Raw genomic sequence first — 24,217 nt, 5'->3', positions numbered from 1 at the left:
GCTACTGAAAAGTAATTTCCGACTTACTTATTTACCATTAAAATTGCCGCGCTTAAATTAAGTTCATTGAACCGTAGGTTAAAATTATTGTTGGATTCATTTTCATTTTTTTAAGTTTTTAACGCTAAGTATTTTTTTAAGTAATAATTTATTTAAGCAAGGTTTTGTACGTGAGAAAATGTTTTGTGAATCTGAATAAAATTTGACAAATAAAGTCAGCTGAGAAAAATTATGGGTGGTGATGACAGTGTATGCGACGTTTACTGTGTGTTTTAGTTGATATACGCTTTCGTCTATATTTACAATTACATATTACTGTAGATTTTTGTAATTTACAGATCGAAATCGTCGTATGATCTGTAAAACACATTCCAAGTCTTTCTATTTAAAGGGATATGATATGCCAGATACTTTAACCTTTATTTCCTAACCTATAGTGTGAATTTTTGGGAATATTTTTTTGGAAAACATCAGTTGAAACATGATGGACAAGGTTAAATATAATTCTGGTGTGTTTAATAATACTTGGCTGAGGCAAAGAGAGATCGGCCTGAAGCCTAAATTAGGATCGCAAGATAGATTCATGAAAGGTTTATACACGACTATATTGCCTTGTACTTCTTGGGATCATAGTGAAAGCATTCGGAGTGGAGTTCCAGGGGGCATTTTCAATTTGGAATTTTCTCCAGACGGGTAAGAAATTTTTTCTGAATTTGTTATTTTATATGAATACATTGTTGTAAATTTTTCTTAACTTAAAAAAAATGAAAGAACTTTGTTTTTTTCAGTTTTTTCAACCATATGATTTTCCTAAACATGTCATGATTTTATGAATCTGTATTTAATGATTTTGCTTATCAGTATACATTTTGGTTGTAGTTCTTACTTATTTTGAATTATGATTGGTAGAGTAGGTTTTTTCAATATCCTAATCCCAATGTTGACTACTATGTTATGGCTTGTTTTTTAAAAATGTTACAACAGGTATTATTTGTTTTTTCATAAAAAAACTGGGCATCTTTGTGTTCTATTTAAGTTTACTGTTATGTTTTTAATTAGTGGTTTTGTCAGAGTTAATTAGCCAGAGTGGTTTTGTTTTAGTTGCTGTTAACCAGTATTTTTCTGATTAAGGCTCCTTTCATTATCATTTGTTTGATGTAGTCGATGAGAGATTTGGTGTGACTTTGAATTAAGCACCTTGTGAATGTTTGTAAGTTATCAGTCTTGTTTTGTGCTTTTTAAAAAAGTCAACATGATGTCGTAGTAGTAAACTTCTGTTGTCAAAAATTTTGGAGTAATTACTCCTCAATACAATATATACAAATATTCACAGTGGTGAATATTTGATAAAGTTGGTAAGTTTTTTGCAAATGCGATATTTGATTTCTTTATGTGTTCAGCAGTGACACTGATATTTTAAATGTTGATTTCTGCAGAAACAATTTTTTGATAGCAGTTTTTTAAGGATGGAAGAATAGTGTTTAAGATGTGGTATTGAGTGGAGTTCATTTAGTATTCCTGTTAAAAGACTGTCAATTTTTTGTATTTTAGATAATATGCATATATTAATGATATGTTTGTATGAAGTTGGCATTTCTTAATTGTGTTGCTGTGGAATGCTTTCAAGTGTTCATTATAACTTTATATGAAACTGAATCTTTTTTGTCCAACATAGAAGTTTGTGCAATTAGAGCAATTTAGTGTATGTATTTCTGAAATGTTCTGAAAGCTACATTCTACCAAATTTTTTAAATTTATGAACTTTTTTCTGAAATTATGTTTATACTTAAAATGCTATATATTCTTTATTAAATTTCATTCTAATTTATCTTGTTTATGAGAGTCCTTCAGTGTTTTGTTGTATTTGTTTATGTACGCTATGTATTTGGTTTTAGTTTTCTTATCTGGGTGTGCTAAGTACACTTAATTCTTTTTTTTCAACATTGAGCTTTCTACTATTTCTATTCCAGCTTTAAGTTTAATTTATGATATATTTATTTAATGTACAAAAACTATTTGTATTCATATGTTGCTTTGATATAAAAGGTTAGATTTATCCATACTTGTCGGTATATTTTTTTATGAGAATCCTATAAAATTGATTTCTCTAGGATGCTGGAAGCAGTGGAGCCCTAGTGGTGGTCATTAGTTGTATGTAATATGTTTTGGAAATTTTAAGTAATTTTGTTATAATGCTTTTTTTTTTGAAGTGGATACTTTTTGTGCTTGTGTTAAGTACATTGATGGTTTTTTTCTTGTTTATGATGTCTACTGTTTTCATTAAATAAATTTTTGAATTTTGGTTAAGTATTGCCTGATGGTTTTGTCGATGTGTCTGGCAATTTTGTGGGCAAGAACATTTTAATAATTGATAACAGGACATTTATATGTCCTGTTATCAATCATCATGTTATCATTCTTATGAATGTTAGGTTAGTTTGCTTTTAGAAGGCTTACTTTCTACACATTTGTATAAAGTTAAAATACCACAAAGAGAACTTAGTTTGCCACTGTAAAACTGTAAATTGATAGATGTCCACATTCTATATATCCCATTTAAAATAAATTATTAACAGTTTCTGAAAGTAGTGTTATTTATTATTTAAAAAAAAAAAAATAAATTAAACTATAGTCTACTCAGAAACGTGACTAGTGTAATGAACTGAAATTATATTTCAAACTCAATTTTTAATTTTGGATTAGTAATTCTGGAACGTTACATAGGTTATTATAGTTTATATAATTTTATGAGTTAGTTGAAGTATTTCAGCCTCATTATTAGGTCCTGCTGTGTTCTAAATGCACTTTAAAAATCACATCAATAGTTAAAAAAAATCAAGTAAACTTCTTTGCAGATAATATAAAAGATTGAATATAATCTTATGTAAATGTATTAAATATGGATTTTTGTAGTTTTATGTACAGTTATCACTTTTGCTATCCATTTATCAATGTGTTTTGCTAGTAGATTAAAATAAACCCAACTTTAACATAAAAATTAAATTAACAAACAGGAAAAAGGTTTATATAATGAAGCTTATCAATTCAGAAATTTTATTCTTAATAAAATTGTTTGGCATAATGAGTGACCATAACCTCTCTTGAAATGACCTTGCAGGTTACATTTGTTGAAGAATTTACTTAGTAATTTTGATTTAAAACTAGAATTAGGCTTTATGTTAAACTAATCTGACTGGCATCAGCAGTATCTTAAAATAATTATTTTTAATATATGTACATTTATTACTCCATAACATATACATTCACTTAATACTAGACAAGGATTGTTGTCCCAAAAAAGATCTATCTGATAACTTTTTAGAAGTAATTATAAAACTTATATTACACCTCTAAAAATTTATAATAATAATAATAATAATTTATTTTTTTTTTATATTCTGTATTTTTTACTATCTGCATATTGTTACTATAAAGCATCACACTCTACAGAAATATTTTCAAGGATTTCTTTTATTGTTTTTGGGTCTATATTTGATATTAGCAAACTCTTTTTTCCATGATTGTTCTTGTGCCAATACGATTTTGATGGTGGCTGTTTTCTTCTTCACCCATTATTTCCTAGATAACTAACTTCTACTCTGTTATGATCTTTTACACAGGGTTAAGTCTTCATTATCCCTTTCCTGACACTTTTTAACTAACACCTTTGGTTTAGTTTTATTTATTCTCCAATTGAATTTCCTAGTATTAAAACCATTTTTTTTTGTTTCTTGCTTCTAATCCTTGTTTCTAAAAAAATAATAATGTTATCAGTAAATCTTATATTTATTTTCACTTGGAGAATTTTATTCTTCCAAATGTTTCCATTAATTCCTGTGTCATGTCTGTTATGTGCAGGTTAAAAAGCTACAACTGCAGACTACATCCGTACTTTTAGAATAAGAGCCTACTTTTTATCATCTACTTATCACTGATATCTGATTTTCTTAAAATTTTCGACGTGTTTTTGTATTCTACTTTAAAAAAAATTAAACAGGATTTATTAGTATTGAGATCGGTACTAATAAATCTGGTGGCATCAAGATAATCGACAAGTATTGATTTATTCTTCTGCCTGTAAATTTTGCCTGAAAGACCTTCCTTGTACTCATATTCATTCTTAAACTGAACTGATTTTCTTTTTAATAGAGCTTCCCTTATGTGATCTAACTATCTATAAGCTGTTCTAATAAGTTTTTGATGCATGAGACATTTTATTGTAAAACAATTAATTTGAGTTTACTTACACAAGTGACTTGGTGTTTTTAATTTGGGGTAAAGGTGGTAGTTTTTTGTTTTCGTTTTAATTTTATTTAACATTATATCCCTTGTTGTTTGTCCGAATGCAGGGGTCAGTTTAGTGTCTATTTTATTATATTTAGTTAGTGAAAATATCTTGTCTGTACGGCTTACTTTTTATTAATGTTGTTCAAGTAAAACATTTTTAAAAGGTACTTCATATCTAACAAATGCAGTGAAATCTCTAAACAAATTACAGAAAGAGAAAATGTCTCCTGTAGGAGGTGTTCATATTTTAGAGAGGTCTTAGAAAAATATTTTATTCATGGCAAACTTAGATCTATGTCACTTTTATAGCTAGTGTAAACTCTGTTAGTAAATATGATGAATTAACTAACAGGTAAGCCAACTAAGATTTACAACGTAACGCATAATGTAAATAACACAGAGCAACAGAATTGTTCATTCATTACTGATCCTTATGAATATCAGCCCTAGCTTTATTAGTTAGTCTGGTAACTAATATTGCTGAATATGTTGCTTATATATATACATATGCATGTATGTTGCTTGAATATGTTGCATTAACACCAGTTTGATATTAACAAATTGAAAATTCACATAAATTTATTTTTTTAATTATTATTGAAAACAGAACTAGGGACATTTTCCCTTCACCGACTTAATTAATTATTGTAGTGAAAAAAAATTTTTTTTGCCAAAAAATGCAATACTTACCTGTGTTTTAGAATTTTTCTAAAGGTAGTAAGTCTTTAAAGAAATTTCAAGTTCTGTACTTAATATTTGCCTTTTTTATTCTGAAAAACAAAAATAAAAGTATTAAAGTGTCAACATATGATATTGTTACTACAATATAGTGAAATCTTTTTTAAGGGTATGCTGTTGAATGCTAGCGTTTAAAGGACTGCTAATAGTTTTGTCTCATCTAGGTAATTAAATATAGTTATGGTATCCATTTAAAAGTGTACAATTTACTGGTCCATCCTTCTAAAGGAAAGTAGTGCCTCTTCATTTTTAACTATGTATTATTTTATGTTGAAATTTTTAAATCTGCTAGCACAAAATTATATTTGGAATTACTAAGGACTAAAGGAATTTACCATGTACGCAAAATATGTTACAAGGCCTTGCTTTATTCAATAAAAATGTTTGATGTTATTTTTTTTGTATGCTATCAAGTAGGAAATGGGCTTCTTAGAGAGGTGAGAGGCATTCTGTTTCCACCAAATCACATAAGGAAGCAGTAACTTTATAAATACCATGTCCGATGAGTATAGATTTAGTGTATTTCTGGCAAAACTTTCATAACAGACCAGGGAAAAGGGGATCAAAAATGAGGAAAGAGGGTGGGTAGTAATGAGTAGATAATCATCATTATCCTGGTTGACTTAATGGTCAAATAATATTTTATTTGACTTTTTTCCTAAAAGAGTTCAAATATGGTCTGTAATACTACAAAATTTCTGTATATACCTGCTATTTTTCTTTTCAGGTGCTATTCTTTTCAGGAGATCATGGTATTTTTAGTCAAGTTGGGAGTAGCACATTATTGATCAGTGATGTTTTTTCATCAGCCTGCTCAAATACCACGGAATACAAAATTTAATTTATAAATAATTAAACCTTTATTTAATTTAACAAATTTTATTCTATTTAAAAAAAAAATTAATTTTTGTAGCAAATTTTTTATAATAATTTTTGAAAGTGTTCACCATCTATTTCTAGATAAATTTCACTTTTTTAAACTTGTTTTTGGATGCTTTTTGTACTGTAAATTGTAAGTCTTTAATTTCATTTTGTAATGGTTGTAAATTCTTCACTAGTATGAGAGTTGCTATATAGTGCAAGTCCTCGAGAAAAAATATGGTGGAGATCAGAAGACTTACAGGCCCGTAATTATTTTGAAATTAGATGAAGTTCATCAAAATATTCATATGTTCAAGTGCTATATGTATGTATTTCAGAACCATGTTGTTGTAGATGCAATATTTATCTTCAGGCTTCAAAAAGTTATTAATTGAGTTGTCATGTTTTGGTAAATATATTTATTTATTGTGTTGTTAATAAAATAGGTAAATAATTTTCTTCTGTGAAATGGGAAATCAATACCAATTTTTCACTTTATAATGGTAAGTTACAGTGTATACAAAAATACAGTATACAAAAATTCATCATTTCTGTATGAATTTTTATTGTCCTAAATTTGATTATTCTGTTCATTAATGTAGCAGCTTAGATAGAACTATGCTTTATTACTAAAGTAAGCATTATGTTACTGCATGTTACAATGAACAATTGAAGTGATTTATTAATCCACTTAGCTTCAGTTAGTTAAGTTTTTGATTACTGATTTTGGAAGAATGTGTTGCTTTAAAACTATTATTTTAGAATTGTGACATGAAAAATTAGTTTATACAGTGATTTCCTAGATGAGTGCAATAGTTTTTTTTAATGTTAACAGCATCACTTGTTAGTACTGAAAAATGAGTTGAGTGGAGGTGGAGTATTATTCTTACTCCGCCATTTTCATGAATCCAATCAAGCAAAAGTTTTATTTACTTTTTTGTGTATGCAGCAGATCATAAAATGTATCCTGTAATAATTTTTATGTGTTCCCTGATTGTATTCCAAAATAAAAATTCATTGCTGTAGTGAAAACTTATATTTACATTACCAACATTTAACAAAACAAGTACGATTGACTGTTTAATTAAAAGAATACATGCTACATCAAGAAACAGATTCAGTGCTACCAAATGCCTGCTAATAATTTTCCTTACCTATTCCTACTGCTAAGAGGTACATTATAAAAGTCTGGGTTTTGTGATTTTTGAACTAGTTGTTATATACTGCAACATGTTGCTTTTCCTTGTGATAGGAAATTGCCATCTGTTGATGGGTTCAGCTTGCGCTCAGGTAAATTTTAATTTATCTCTGAAATTGAGTTTGCATTTGAATTATGAACTTAACTAGGATTGGGTTGTAGTCTATAAACTTAACATTGTGATCAAAATTGAAACTATGTATAGCATTAACTACACTCAGAGTATTTGATGCAGTTCATAAGCATTTGATGCAAATGAAAATTCATAAGTGTCCACTGCGCTCTTAATACTTATTTAACTTGTTCTGGTACTTTCTAAAATTTTGCAGTAATAATTAAAACAATATATGTAACATTGCAGCTACACAAAAATGTATAATCAGATTTTATTTGTGATATCTTTAAAAATATTTACATTTCTTTTCTATTATTATTAATTTCTTTTTATTGCAGATCATTACTTGTTGCTGCTTGTGAAAAAAAGAGCATACTTATGTTTGATCCACTTTCTCGTCAGTTGGTTCATGCTGTTGATAACGCTCATGAGGATTGTGTAAATTGTGTTAGGTTGGTATTCTTTTTGTAACTTACATGTTTAAATTATTTTTATTAAATATTGTGAGGCTATTTGTCAATCTTATTAGTTAAAAGGCTTATTTATTAAAATATGGTCTGTTTTGGCCTGATAATCATCTCAGCACGAGGTTTTGGTAACAGTAGACAAGATGTTGTAGATTCATCTTTACCAGCCTAAGTTGAAACAAACTTTTAAGTTGTAAAAACTTGCTTCACTTCTGCCATTAAGAAAGCCAAGTCTGTTAACTCACAATGAAAGGTAATGTATTTCCTCAAAAGGGAATGATCATTTTTTATTTTTGGGATTCTATGCGCTGGTGACTGTGCAAATGGATAAACAGTTGAAAGAACATATCTATTAGATGGTCTAGAAGTAAGAAATTTTTTTTACCTTACTTAAATATTATTTTATATTTTTCTTATTAGTAGTTTTAGAAGGCTGTTCTTATTCTAGCCCCTGAGATCATATTTTTATATCTTGTAAATCTTTTTGAGGTCTTCTCATGTTTTTATGAAATATTGTCATTTTTTGTCTTATGTCACATTAAGCTTGCTGTTTTCATGGTATTGTTTTAAGTTGTAGTTATTTGAAGAAACCCGGTAGAGTTATGCAAATTATATATAAAAAGTACTGTGTTTTTATTTGCTCTCCTGTTAATCCAATTTCTATGTTTTGTAATTTTGTTATGAGATTATTTGAACAATTGGTAATTAACATGCTGAAACAGAATTTTATCTGTTAAGTTTTTAACAAATTTTTCCAGCAATTGATTTCAGTATTGCATTTTTACAAAAAATTGCTGTTTAGCTCTTGTTAAAATTTAGAATTTTTTTTATGTACTGAATTACAGGGTCCAGCAGAAATAACTCCCCAATTTCCCACTGCTGCTGGTGGAGTTCTAATAGTACATGGCATGGTTTCGATATGCCATTTTGTAGTGGATGTCTAGCCATTTCAGTTACAACCATAGCGTGGAATGGTGACCTTCGTGCTTCTGTTATTGAAATGTATTTTAAAATTGGTGATTCTGTGTCAACATGCAGTGATTATTTCATTCATACTTTTGGCTAGGATGACATGCTACGTACCCAATAAGAAGACAATTCAGTTATGGATGTCCAATTTTAAAGTTACCGGTTCAGATCAGAGAAAGAAACCACCATGTTGGCCTCAAAGCGTTTGAACACCTGAAAATATTGACGGAGTGAGACAAGCAGTTACATAATCTCCATGTCGCTCAGCTCTTAAACACCCTGCCGCATAACAGATTTCTGGTTGGACTGTAAACAAAATTTTTCATGACTTACAGTTTCATTCTTACAAATGTCCTCTGCACTCTGAGCCCGTTGCAGTTTGTGCAGAGTTGCTTAATTTGGAGTAATAAGGCCATACTTTTTTGAGGAAGAAAGGCAAGGTAATTTGGTAAATGGCAAGTTACAGTAACTTCCAAATGTGTAAAAATGTTATGTGACTTTTTTTGCTACCAAGACTTAATGAACTCTGAAATTGAGCCGAAAATTTATGGTTTCAACAAGATGGGCCACTGCTCACACAGCAAGACAATCAATGAATTTCCTCAGAAATAATCAGAGAAATTTTTCCCATACGTCTTATTTCACAAGGAAACATCCCATGGCCTGCACAGTTACCTGATCTTGCAGCATGTAATTTTTTTCTCTGGGGACATCTAAAGGCTGAAATCTTTAAATAGAAGTCAAGAACCCTCGGTCATTTAAAATCTGCTAGTCATCAAAAACTTACTGCCATACCACGGGAAATGACAAGTAAAGTAATGTGAAATTTCAGGGAGTGGTTAAAGACCTGTATAGTTAATGAAGGTCAGCGTATAAACAACATAATTTTTAAAAAATTAATAAAAGGTATGTAAAACTAATTGGCAAAAAATGTTCTTTCAGAATATATCTAATATTTTTATAATCTTGTTGTAATGTCTATTTTATTTACATTTAAAATTGGGGAGTTATTTTTACTTGTACTTGTGATCCTGTATTTGCTTTAACTTCTAGTAATGGTACATTCATTGTTTCACAATTTCACTCAATAATGGAATGAAAAAAGGTTGGGAAGGACAGAATTAATTTAAGACTGCAACCAGTCTCAGATCATTGTTAGAGTGTTTGTTTCATATCAAGTTTAGGGTCTTTTTTTGTATTGTTTTTCCATCGTGTTAATTGAAAATATGAAACTATTTACATTCCACAATAGTGTTGGTAAAACTCATAGTTCAGTAAAAAAAATCCCAACTTTAAGGAGACACAAGAAACCTTTTTATCAGGAAGAAACCTTTTAAAGGTTTTTAAACCTTTTTGTCAGTCAGTTTATTTGGTTGTTTTTTTAATGATAAATAAAACTTTTTCTTAAACACAACTTTGTTATACAATCTTAACAATGTTAATGGAACATTGAAATTGGAATTTTGAAAAAACAGGATACATTATAAGTTAATTTGCCATTATTTCTGTAGGCTTTCTTAAATAAATTTCAAGTTGCAACAATAATGCAAAAAGTTCTTGAGTAAACCCAAGAGTAATGGTACAAAACCTAAATTTTAAGTTAGGTAATTTAATTTGTAAGATCTTCAAAGACAAGCTTTCTTTTTCATTTTTCCATATTATAGTTAGCTTACATTTCTATCAGCTCTTATGAATTTAACAGTAGCACTCGCAAGATGGTGATTGTACATGAATTGTGGTGTACAGTATTTAGAAATATTGTTTTCTTTTAATAAAAATGGAACTTTAATTTTCTCTGTTAGTGTTAATCTTTTTTAAAATTAAAATAATCTTTTTAACAATATCTTTGTTTAATAATCTTTTAATAAACTTTTTAATGAAGGTTGGTTGGCAAATAAAAAAAGAAAAAGTAAATCAACTTTTATTTTTAGCTAATTTGAATTAATAAAGCAGTAGTAGTCTTTTAAAAATTGTATAAAATTATTGTGTTTTTAAAAGACCTAAGTCATGATTCTATCCTTTTTATTGTATTTTGTTTTGTTACATGTATAAAGTAATATATAATTTACTAGAAGAAACACAAGACCTTTTCAAAAAAAAAGAAAAGAAAAAAAATTTGATTGGGATGGCAAGGTACAAAAAAAAGGGTTTTTGGTATTGTGTATTAAAGTTTTTAAGCAACTCTTGCATGCTATCTACCAATACTGATGAAGATTTTATGCTTAATTTCACCTTGCATAAATTTGAAAAAAAAATTTTTTTGTGAGAAATATAAGGATTTAGAATATAATATTTGTGTTTTAGATGAAAAAACTTTTATTAAGACTTATCCAATATTGAAAGAAGGTTATGGTTGTAGGGAAGTTATGAGCAATAATATATGAACTATTATTATGTATATACATATTTTTATGAGTAATTTATTAATTGTTGCTAATTAGTTGAATAACAATTATTGCAGTTGGTTTTTCAGGAAGGGTGAAAAAGAAGTTGCTGTTAAATGAAAAATCATTGGTGATTGGGAATTGTCAGGAGTGGAACTTTATACATAGCTTAATTTTAACTGAAACATTAGTCAGACTTGCATTGTGGACATGTTTAACTGTTATGCTTAACTCCTGGTAATATAAAGAAAGAAGAAACACATTTGTCATTCAAGAGTGTGATCTGTGGATCAAATAAATTAAAATTAAACACTTTTGGGAAAATTGTGAAGCAGTTGATAATATATGGATGTATTTTTATAAAATGCAAACAAAAGCACATCTGGATTGACCAATTTGATGTGATAAAAAAAGTATCCGAAGTCACTCCAACATGACAGTCATTTTATTTCTTTTTGAGCAGCAGCAGGTTGTTGATTTAAAATTGATGAACTGTTAACAGGAGATCTAGAAGTCTGATTCATAAATTATGGATGTACCATGACAGAGCATCTGGAAGCAAATGATTCTTTCTTATGATATCCAAATACATTATATTCATGTTATTAAAACCTGGAATAGTTATAGTTGGGCTAATTAAATTTAGTTTGAGCTGTAATAATTCTATAATTAACAGTTGTGACTAATGCTTATTGTGTTTTACATTATTTTATTAAGGACTTGTTTAAAATACAAACAAACAATGCTTACATTTTTAGGAAAACATGTTAATAATAAATCTTATACATTTATTATTGATTGATATTTCCAATTCTAAGCTGTGTAATTTTGATGAAACTACTCAGTAAAACTTGTTTACGTGTATGGCCTTCTACCTTTACTTTCATCGATTTTTAGTTCATTCCAGTGATTAATATCGTATTAGGGATGCTTTGAAAATTAAGTGGTTTTTTCCTCTTCAATTACCATTTTAAAATCATTTTTTTTGGCAGTAGTGATTTGTTTTCTAACAGAAATTCAAGAATTTCATTATTTAAAGTATTTCTGAAAATTGATTATTTCAGGTTAATGATAACAGAAATTCATTTAAAAACTTTAAATCAACAGCTCACTATGCTGTAACATCATAGTCTTTTTGTGAAGAAGATGCATTCACTAGCCAGTGATAAATATATTAGAAATTACTTTTGATGATAATGTTGATTACATACTATATTTACTTGACAAAGTAATAATAATTTATAATATCTTTTTATATAATGGGCTGGTGAGATTTACTTACAACACTAGCGGCTTCTTGTTGTAAAGTAAATGATTCTTTGGAACAGTCTTCATCATTCTTGATTTGTAAGTTGCTGTATTTGCAATACTGTAGTTATACTTTGGGATTTACAGTCTTGACTTCTGCATTATCTTAAAAGAAATAAGTACCATAATTTCAAACTGATTGATACCATGCCACATGTTTTATTTAACTGAATACAATGGGAATTGTTAAGTATAAGGAATTTATGAAAACCTGTATAAAACATTTATTTTTAGCCAATTTAAGAATCTAGTCATTAGAAAAAAACTAAATCTTTAGTTTTATTTAACATTTTTTATTTAATCATTATGTTTGTTAAATGTTATGTGCATAATGGTTATATCTGACCTGAGTCACAAGTCACTCAGGAAAATGAAAGCTGTTGCTATTAGGGAAAGTGAGTAGTGAAGTGTGGTTTCCTGTTGCCTTCTTCAAAGAGCCAAATACATTAATATATATAGAAATGCAAAAGTTACTAAAATGCATGATATTCTGCCACACAAGTGACTTGAATTTCTGTAAAATGGACGTTATTATTCACAAAGAAAGTAATTCTGATTGGTGTTTCATATGTTAGATGCTTTAGATAAACTATGATAAAAAGAAATGTTAGGGCAGGTAAAATGATAAATTTATTAATGCATTACCTTTTGTTGTGAAACTGTCTTTTGCATACTACTTCAACTCAGTAGGAGATGTTTAATTGTTACTATTGAAATTTCTGTTTCAGATTTTTAGATTCAAGAGTTTTTGCGACATGTAGTGATGACAGTACAGTAGCATTATGGGATGCACGCCATTTAAAGAATCGTATTAGAACACTTCTTGGCCATTCCAATTGGGTTAAAAATATTGAATTTTCTCAAAGTGATAGTTTACTTGTAACTTCTGGCTTTGATGGTAAAATATATACGTGGGATATTAACAGGTAATAATTACATTTCAACTTATTATTATTATCATCATCTTATGTTTAATGATCTGACTTTAATTTATTATTTTTCTATAATTTTTTCTTTTACACCATTATTTAAATGTTGGATGAATTCTTTGGGTTGGGTTATTGTGAAGATTTTAGCTCTTGCTCATTTTTTTTATTTCTTCATATTTTTTTATTTTTGCATATCAGCAAAGAAGAATGTGAAATTTATTTTTAAAGTTAAAATTTCATTTCTAATGGTATTACTTTATGGGTTATTAAGCTTTATTTTAAACAAATGGAAAATTTTTGAATTATGTTTTTGAGGATATTCCACTTTAATTCAAAAAATGATCAGTGCATCAATATTTTTCATTTTGATAATATTTGGTATATGATAATTACCCACCTTGTAGTGGCCAAAAAATATTTTTGGTAAAAATATTGAATTTTCTCAAAGTGATAGTTTACTTGTAACTTCTGGCTTTGATGGTAAAATATATACGTGGGATATTAACAGGTAATAATTACATTTCAACTTATTATTATTATTATCATCATCTTATGTTTAATGATCTGACTTTAATTTATCATTTTTCTGTTACTGAGTGTCCTTCATTAAAAACAAATGGTTGCCAAATCGTAAGATTTTGAAAATGTCTCATTTTTGGGGCCCAAAAACTACACGTGGGATGTGGAAAAAATCTGTAATGTTTACAGTAGTAAGTGCTTTATGGACTTTAAAACCATATAAAATTTATTTTGTTTCTCAAAGAAGTTGACGGGTAATGAAGCCAACAAACCCCAAAAAACACTGTTTCTTCTAACCGTAAACAACGTATTCAAAAATTTAGATTTTCCGTATTCAACGTATTCAGATTATAAAAATTACAACTAAACTCATTAGAATGATTAAATTGATAATTAATAAATAGTCAATTTCAAAATGATAAGTAGTCAATTACAGAAGTGATAAATAAAAATTACAAAATGACAGTTCAACAGTTCAAGTATACTAACAAGTTGTTCAATTCACTTTTACCTTATTTTATTACTGCTAATGGAAGTTATGAATAAATCTTGTACTTTTTGATAACGAACTTAACTTAGTGCTCCTGCCATTTTTTATTGAGTAGAACTGATAGATAAGTCCTCATTCATCTTGTGGTGTAATGTTTCCTATTCCAGTAGTTTATAGAAAAAGCTCTGAAGGTATGAGAATCATTAAAATATTTTCCAGTTGAACCCATGTTTGATTATTTTTCAATGAAGTAAATAAATGAAGTACCAGAACCCTGCAGATGGAAAAAGTGTATTCTATATTCCTCTTCATTTTCATGTACTCGCCACCAATTTCAATCATATACGCAGCAGACATATTCTTTACATTTTGACTGGTAAACCTATAAGCAGTCAGAAACACTAATGCCCTTGTGTACTAATGTAAATGTTTCTGATTCAGAGGTCATCTGGACTTTCAGAATATATTTTTGACCTGTTGGAACATATTTGTGAAAGATTCTTGTTTCTGGGACTGTTGATTACCTGATAATAAGAACTGATGTATTCTTCAGTCTCTTGAACATCTTTATTAGAGCAGAAAAAAAGTGTTATATTACTAATATTGTCTGCAATAATTGTTCATTTCAGAAAGTTTAACAATTTGATTGTTGACTGTCCTTTGAAGGCTTGCTTTAGTCATAGTCCTTTTTACAGTTCCACCAATACTATCACATGGTCCTTTTCCATGAAGCAAAAAATGCCATTCAGGTGCGATTTTAAAATCTTAATGGTAGCACAAATTTATGAAATTTTTTTGTTTTTATACTGGGCTGAGGAGCCATCAGAAAAATAAAAAAAATTGTTTAACTTGTGGTAATAATGTTTTTACTTTTTTTATAACTTGCTTTTGGAAGCATAAGAACAACCTAGTGTTGTGCTTCAAGTACTCACTAACCACAGAATAGCTTTGGTTTTATAATTTTGCTTCTTTTTTAAAATATATCAGAAATGGATGTACTGTGGCATATGTTTTTGACCAATGATATGACTGGATTTCATCCTTATCACAAAAGGAAAATTTTTGAGAGGTCTTCCATTACAATACATTCACCCTCCAACAAGTTTTCCTTCTTAATGTTGAGGAAATTAGCCTGTTTCATTGGAACAAAATGATGCCTTTTAGATTATTTAAATTTTCAGCAAGTTTATCTAAATACTCTAGAAATGGAAGAATTTCAGTAGTTAGTTCATAACGGTTAACAGAAACCCGCTGTTTGAAGATAATTTCAGAATCAAAATCATCCCAGCTCTCTTGCAGTAATCTGAGCACTTCAGTAGTGTCTGGACACTTTTTAACAGAGTGACAGCATTCATGTTTCATTTTTTATATCACATATCATGGTTGAAAGGAGCATTTTTAGTAAAATTTCATTTTTAGAGCAGATAACATGAGTTTTACTTTTTGGTGGATGACACACACATATACACACACACACCGGTTCAGATACAGACCACACACAAACACAGACACATAGAAAGAAAGAGAGTGAGAGGGAGAGAGAGAACCTGTCCCACCAGCCAGAACACAAAATTTAGGTCTTAAATCAGAAAATTTTGAAAAACCAATTTTTAAATTGTGTTTTTCTTTTAAGGCTGCACATAATTCTTTTAAGTGCAAAAGATAAGTTTTTAAAATATTTATTTTCTCCCAGCTTGTCTTAGAGGACACAATCCTTTTTGCCTGGCATCATTCAGCTGTGATAAAAAATAAAATTTTCATCAATTACGTGACTGGGTTGGGTTTCTTTTTGCCGATTTGTGGCAATATTCCATTTGTTTTAACTAATTGTTTGGATTGACGGGCTAAATACTGACTAACACTAAACTCATTTTGAATTTTTTGAATGCTCCAGCTGCTTGTAATAAATTTAAATTATTAATTTTTTCCTCAGTTGTAACTGTTTTCATTTTACCTTTATTTTAATGATTACTTCTTATTCCCTACCTAAATCAGCATAATTTTGTGGTACTAAACTGATTTCTTCTGTAGAAATGTTTAAATCAAAGGAATCATTTAATTTACTGATAACTGACTCGGCTATTTTTGAAATTTTATTTTTTTTAAATTGGTTCCTTTGTGTTGCTTGATAATTTTTGAACCTTAACTGGGGGAAATGCTAAGTGCTGACATTCCGGTTCACTTTCTGCATCATCTTGTGGTTTTTGTAATTTGTTGTGTTATTTTGAACACAGTGCTCTGCCTGGAATTAATTTTAAATTTGGATTCCTTGTTGAAAGTGTAAAAAATATTTCTCAAAGAGATTTCTTAACTGGTTTAGTGTGACAACTAAATGGGTCAGAGCAACTTTTCCCATTAATATGAAAATATTTGTATAAATATTCGGTGTTATGAAAAGTACAAATATTTTTTGTTTCAGTACATCCACTTCTTAAAAATATCAATGTTATTTGCTGTTCACTAAACTTTAAATATCATGCAATATTGAAGATATATTGTAAATCAATTTCTGACTTACTGTTTCAGTGTGAATGCCAATTGATCACTCCATAATCCGTTTTTATAAAATGCAAGGGTTCTTAAAATAACAATACAGTTAGTATAAAACTACCAGTTGCACTTCACTTTGTCTTATCTCAGTTTCTCTACAGCTAAAATAAAAATGTCTCTAATTAATAAAATTAAAATAAAAGATATCGCATAAAAGAGAAGTTCACTGCTAATAAAATTACTTTATAAACAAGTCTACATTACCTAACCACAGTATTAACACTAGCAACAACACAAAATATCACATTAAAATCAAAACAGTAACTGAGCATTCTGCAGTGTTTTTATTCAGGATTACGCAACATTCATGTCCATGCATGTTTGTGTTTAAATATGAGTTGTGTGTGTATGAGTCATACTTTAAGTAACAAACTATCTAGATTATAAGCTCATTATAGACATATCAAAATATTTTGTCTAGTAGGCCTACATTATTATCTGAAAAAATATATAATGATTTTCGTTAAAAATTTTTTAATGAAGGACACTCCGTAACAGTACAATTTTAGATAGATTTCATAAGATAGTTACCTATTGTAATGGGTACCATGATTCAACTTACGGAAAATTTCAACATATCTTCGTGTTTCACCCCCCAGACCCCAAACCACCATCAGCTCAAAAGTTTATATATACATTTATATATATATATATATATATATATTTCACCTTCTTGTGGACAAGATAACTGCCGTAATTTTTTGCCAATCACTTTCAAATTGATTCATAAAATATAATGACCCAAAATCTCGATCGAGTTTGTTAATGGGCAAAATTGAACCATGGGGGTGGAAATGGGAGGGCTTTTTTTAAAACAAAAATATCACCATAACTTTCCTATTAAGTAAAATATCCAATTCGTTTAAAGTTCCTACCGTTCTTTGTATAAGAGGCTAAAACTTATATATGTAAATGTTTTGATATCACCAACCATTGGCCCAGGGGGGTGGAAAAAATGGGGTTTCGAACACAAAAAAATCATACCTCCCTTAATAGTCACACTATCGAATCAGTTTAAAGTGTTTGTTAGTCCTCTAAACATTACCTAAAATGTTTGTCTGAAACAATTTTAGATATGACCAAAATGTTGCTGGAATTGTATGAAGATGGGGCTTGTCATATGCTATACATGTGAAACTTTTTTCACATGCAACCATTGTCGTATTGAGTAAATTTTTTCTTAACTTTAAGCCAGAAATTTTTTTTTATTCCCTACTTAGCATTGGTGAATCTACCTCTGTCTTCCAGTGTGCTGAAAGGGATTTTTTTTATAAGTACTACAAGTACCTAAGAGTTAAAAGGTAAAAAACAGACCTGTTACCTAAGCCTTTCATTATTTATTTTGGGCCCAAAATTTGAAAAAATTACAATTTGTAAATGTAGCTTCAGTAAACATTACAGGATTTGGTTATGTAACAAAATGAATTTTGAGTACATTAAGATGAAGTTCCACCTTTACTCTTTCCAAGAAGCCCTTTTCGACCCTCTGTATGATGTAAAATAAGAATGCTATTCATAGAAAAAATTACGAAAATGGCTGTTTTTACCTGATGGTGGGTTAAAAAAAAAAGAAATTACTCAAGAAAGAATATTTTTTTTAAATATAAAAAAATATTTTTTGGCCACTAAAAGGTGGGTAGTTATCATATATCAAATATCATCAAAATCAAAAATAGTGATGCAATAAAATTTTTGAAAATTTGTTTAATTAAAATAGAATACCCCATAGAATTTCTTTCACAAATCTTAGATATTTGTTACAATTAGGTGTGCAATTTCATGTTAAATTTTTATGAAAGTTTAGTTTAAATATTTTCATCTTAATTTTATTTAAATTGGGAAATTATTTTTCTGCGATATAAAACTTAAATGAAAGACTTGGATAAAAAACTTATAACACTGTAGTCACTTATGAATCAGGGTTTAGTTAGAAATTTACTGACATTATTATAAAAACTGAGAATTAAAAATAATGTAGATACAATTCCTGGGTTGCTGACTTCTGTTTGAAATAGAAATTATTGCTTCATGAGATGATAGCATTTATTACGTCAAACCATGTGTAGTGTTGAGTTCTTGTTTCACTTCCAACAATAGCAGCCCCTAAGTACTTGTTGAATATGTGTCATTATGCATCACACATATACAGTTTTAATATCTCTGAAATAAGTTGACAACTCAAGTTGTCTCTGAGCTTCTGAAATATGTCAAATTTTGCTGTTTACTTCTATTTCAAAAAATTGCAGTCCCTTGTAAAAGCATATAGTGAAATGTTGATGATAATACAAGTATAAGTGATTCATGTGTTACTATTAGGGTCTGAAAATACAGTGTATTTGTTAACAGGTAGGTTCCAAAAATGTGACAGCAGATGAAGGAAAAACACAAACAACTCTGGCAATAGACCTGTCACTGTCTATGACAAAACTAAATTTTTTGATCACTACAATCACAAGAGATAGATATGGTATCTTTTTTAAGGTCTTGGACAAAATATCAGTTTTCATAATAGAAATCAGCATTATTTCCTCAGGCATAGAATTTTTCATTTGTGCAGGAGCAAAGGAATAGTAATGTTATTACAGCTTTTTTATTTTTGTAGTGTTGTTGCTAAATTCATTTTAGTAGTATTAATAGTCAATATCTGTATTCTTTGTTGCCTGCTAGGGTACACTCAAGTGAAAGAAATGACCTGAAAATAGAACAAACATGACTTTTACATGACAATGTGCCAGTTCATTGATCCATTTTGATAAAAAAATGCTGTGAATCGCACAATGTAATGTCTAAGTTGCTTCCTGGAAAGGAAAGTGATTCAAGAACACCAGCAATATCATAACCAACAAAGTGAAACTACTAGTTTCACTTTAAAAACTCGGCAAAATATATATTTTTTTTTGTTGAGTTTATTAATTATTTCTTAATTTATTTTTTTGTTTTAAATATTGGTGGGTCTACAAAAATAACTTCTTTAACAAAAAAAAAAACCATTCTTGAGCAATGTAAAAATGAGAAGCCTGTGTCTTGACAAATATTAGAAAAGGAATGGAGAGAAATGGTTAGACTTTTAATGATCATGAACTAAGGCTCTTTGGAATGTAAGATTATATATATATTTACAAAATAATACATAGATTTAAAAAAAAAATACTTGAATATCAGAATGATATCCTCTACTCTTCATTTAATTGTGGCTATAACAGTCTTATATTAAGCAAATGTTATGACAATTAGAAAAATACCTTCAAATTGTCTACATAATTTTTTTGTTAAAAAATTTTCTTTAAAAAAAAACTTACACGGGTACTATCATAGGAACTTTCCCTACAAAATCCAAAATGTATTATTAAACTCGGTATTAGATAAAGAGTAAGGCTTAAGCATACATAAAAAGCATGTTTAGGCTAAATTGAGAACATCCACCTTTTTTGTGTTAGTTAAAATAAGTATGAAATTAAAAAGGTGTATTATCATCTAAATAAATAATACATTTTTAAATCCATCATTACTTGCATTTTGTGTAAAAACTATGTGCTTTTTTAAAAAAAAAAATTTCAAACTACTTAATGTTTTAAATTGTATTACTAATTTTATCACATATGGTTTGATTTATTCTTTTTCAGTTACACTGAGAATGGTTTTGTATATAATGAAGTATTTCACACTAATGGGCTGATGAGAACACGCTTAAATCCAGATGCATCGAAAATGATAATCTGTACTACTGGTGGCTATTTAATTTTAATACATGATTTAGATCTCAAAACTCTCGGTCAAGACCTTGCTGGTTTTAAGGTATAATAATTATAAAACTTTTTTGAGTGTGTGTTTTGGTTAATGTTTCATTTAAGAAAAAGATTTTGATATCTAGCAAATTTATAGGAGGCTTTTTGCTGTTTAATGGAATTCAGCCTGGTCTTTAAATTCTATGTTGTATTTAAATAAACATATATGAGGGTTATCCAGAAAGTAAAGAAATTTGAACTAGCTCTTCTGCAGGTGATAGATAGTTCATTATCAATTCAGAGTGAGTTATTTCATTGTTCTGTGAACTCAAAGTCCAAGTGAAGTTTTCCTGAGTGAAACTTTTTTGTGAGATAAAATGTAAGAAAAAATAATAAGTTAGCGAAGTGTGAAATTTTAAGTCTGATCTCTCTTGATTAAAAGATTTTGAAAAGTTAAAATTTGACCTAGAACAAAATTAACTGGTCAAATTAATCTTCAGTAAAATTCTAAAGAAAATGAAGAATGATTGGTGAAAATTGGTTTAGTAATTATTAAAATTTGAGGTTTGAAAATTTGATAACTTATAAGTTAAATAAAATCTTAATTAAAATAAATAATGATAAAAATAACACCTAAAATTCAACTACAGAAATATTTATAATGTGGGAAAGTATTGATTGAATAAATCATTATCTCTTTATTTCTTTATCTTGTATAATGATTGACAGTCTTCAGAAATGTCAAAGTTAGAAATTTATTCACGTAATGGGCAAGTATACAACTTTATAAGAAAAAGCAAACTTAAAGTTTTAAAGCTAATCTGTGGGTTTAGGAGTTAAAAATGTTAATAGAAATAAAGAATTATTTTACCTCTATTTTTATTGAAGAATAAGACCTCTTTATTGACCTTATATTTCATCATTGAAGGTTAAAATATTATTGAGATAGAATCAAAACAGAAATAAAATGATAAAAAAACAAATTAAGAGAGAAAGGGATATTGCCTACAATTTATATTTTCATTTGTTATGTTACAACAACTTGAATAAATTAAAAGTTACTTTAACTTTGTTTTGTATGATTTAAAGAGTTTTTCTATAAACCATCATAAAAATATTTCATATTTCACTCTAGTACAGTAACTATGCTGAATTTTTTTTCCTTTTTTTTTGGCAGAAGTATGTAGTCTTAGACATTCACTTTTTGAAACAAAAATTAGGTAAAAATTTAGGTACTAAAAAATCTGTTTTTGATGTGTTTCTGTCTGAAGAAGAAAGATGTGAATACTGATGTGTCTGAAGAAGAAAGAAAAAGCAAACAGGAGTGAGTGTCTGAAAATTTTCATCAATATTAGTGAGAAGACAAAAATTTCTTAAACTTGATGTTAATAAGATGCAAACATGTACCATAATGCCCATAATATTTTCATCAACTTTAATTACAATCAATATGGGAGCTTTTTGTTATACACAGATTGTCTAATTGGTAATCTAATTCTAGCCAGGCACAGTTGATATACATCTGCATTGATTTCTTGAATTGCAGTTTGAATTTTTGCCCCTAAAAGAAGATTTCAGAAGGTCATTATTGTCTTCTGATCTTAGCGGCTGATGGATGAGCCCATTATGATGAGTCTAGCGATCAGGGAACTAATTGTTAAGTGCTTGCTGAAGAAAATTAGCTGAATGAAGCAGCTTGTTTTAAAAAGTCTTGTTTGAAAAAAATATCTGGTTAGAGATTTTTAATTGCAGGAAGGCATAGTTCTCAGTGCATCAAGGTAATTGTCAGCTCTTTCAGAGTTGGTTTTTGAAAGAAACTGAATCATATATTAATTTTTGGGATGTTCCTTAACATCTTAACTGGATAGTATAGAGCTTTCTCAACTGATAAGAAAGGTTGCCTCATCTCAAAAAAAAAACTTTAAATTTTTATTTCTGCTTAGCATGTTGGTAATAAACTGTATATGGGTTACTTCATTGCTTTCTGTAATTTTTGCAGCTTGTAAGGAAACAACGTCAAACATCTTTGTAAAACTTTTCAAATTGCTGCTACTCCAGAAATATTTTAATCATTATCATTTTTTAAGTATACTTTCCTGGGCTTTATACATAAGTCGTAACCTGTTAATTACAGGTAATAGACCTAACAGCTAAGGTCTAGTGGCTATTTAATTTTAATACATGATTTAGATCTCAAAACTCTTGGCCAAGATCTTGCTGGTTTTAAATTCCCATAAAGTATTTCATGTGTTGAGCTTTCTCTAGTGAATTTATGGCATGGCAAATATCTGAAAACATCATCAGGTGGCAGGATACAGAAATGCTATACATAACCTTCCAGTATTAAATAAATCTATAAGTTCCATATTTAAAGAAGTTTTTAAGTAAATTACTATTTGTTATTACACTTTTTTGTGCTTGATTAAAGTTGCACAAATATATTATTGACATCATGTATGCTTCTATATTATCAAATCAGAGTAGGAAGTGTGATAAAAACACAGTATTCCATTTCTTTTTTTGAGTACCTGAAAGATCCAAAACAATATTTTGAAAAAATAAAAAGTGGTAATACTAAATATTGCGGCTGGTTTGGACTCTGATCCACCTTTTAGTTTAAATTACCAATACAGAGAAATTTTTTCAATTTAACTAGTTAATTTGTGTTTTTTTGGTGTACTACTTAAGAAGTGTTAAACTAAACAAGCCTGTCAATACAAGCTGAATCTGTAGTTTTTTGAGTGCTATCTTAAAAAGAAAGTTACATTTTTTGTAAGTTAGTCACTGAAAAAAACTATAAAATTGTCAGCAAAACATACAAAATGTCTCTATACATAAATTGCTGGGTATAATATTTTGGGATCAGTTAGGTGTCCTGTGTTGATTAATTTAATATCCTGACGTCTACTATGGAAATTGCTATCTATTATAAAAAGTCAGTGGTGGGTTAGCTGATGAAGAGCACTTTGTTGTTACATGTGATTTTTATGCAGTTTTGATACCACATTTTATTGTAAACATTTGATAGACTATATTCATTCAGTCATCTGCTGTGTAATCTGGTCTTAGTTCTGAATAATATCCTTCATCTTAAAAATTGAAGGAATTTCTAAGTAGTAAGCGGTTTATGAGTGATGATGATTTGAAAGATGTGGTTGAGCAATGGTGAAATTGATTTGCAGCAAAGGAGTAGTATGAGGAGGATATTTTTAAGAATGTGGAATACTATGACAAATGCCTCAATGTTGACTGTAATTGTATAGAAAAAGAGGCTAAGATATATACTTTTAGTAAAAAAAAAATTGAATTGTGATAAAACTGCCTTTATTTTCAAAGGAACTCTAGTACTACTTTTATATTACACAAGCTGAACTACTTTGTTTTTTCTGGGTACCAGATTTTGTTTATTAATTGGATAAAGAATTGGATTTTGAATCTACATTACAAAAAAAAAATTACAAAAATTACAAAAAAAACTTTTTTTATGAAAAAAAAATTTTTTTTCCTAAAACTTCTTTCCCTGAGAACTTTAATAAAAGTCATCTAGAGTCTATAAATCAAAGCTGTTCCCTAAGATAGAGGAACTTCTGTATGAAATTTTTTATAACAAAATATTTCACTTGAAATATTTTTCTGAAATGCATTATATGAATGAGGAATAAAAACATTTTACTAGT

At 28.6% G+C, this 24,217-nt stretch overlaps 1 protein-coding gene across 2 annotated transcripts in view; it reads left to right on the top strand.

Annotated features, from left to right (window-relative positions):
- Positions 1–214: 214 nt before the first annotated feature.
- LOC142325817 (DDB1- and CUL4-associated factor 10 homolog) overlaps positions 215–24,217 on the top strand; it is a 53,285-nt gene continuing 29,282 nt past the window's right edge. For both annotated transcript variants that reach the window (XM_075367850.1, XM_075367844.1), the window contains exons 1-4: positions 215–693; positions 7,538–7,651; positions 13,056–13,253; positions 20,439–20,610. In XM_075367850.1, the coding sequence (XP_075223965.1) occupies positions 482–693; positions 7,538–7,651; positions 13,056–13,253; positions 20,439–20,610 (696 nt within the window). In that variant the 5' untranslated portion in view covers positions 215–481. The remainder of the gene's footprint in view (positions 694–7,537; positions 7,652–13,055; positions 13,254–20,438; positions 20,611–24,217) is intronic.

This window comes from Lycorma delicatula, chromosome 1 (genome assembly GCF_047948215.1).
Source record: "Lycorma delicatula isolate Av1 chromosome 1, ASM4794821v1, whole genome shotgun sequence".
Lineage (NCBI taxonomy): Eukaryota > Metazoa > Arthropoda > Insecta > Hemiptera > Fulgoridae > Lycorma > Lycorma delicatula.
Note: the sequence above shows the minus strand (reverse complement) of the source record. Positions and strands in the feature narration are given on the sequence as shown.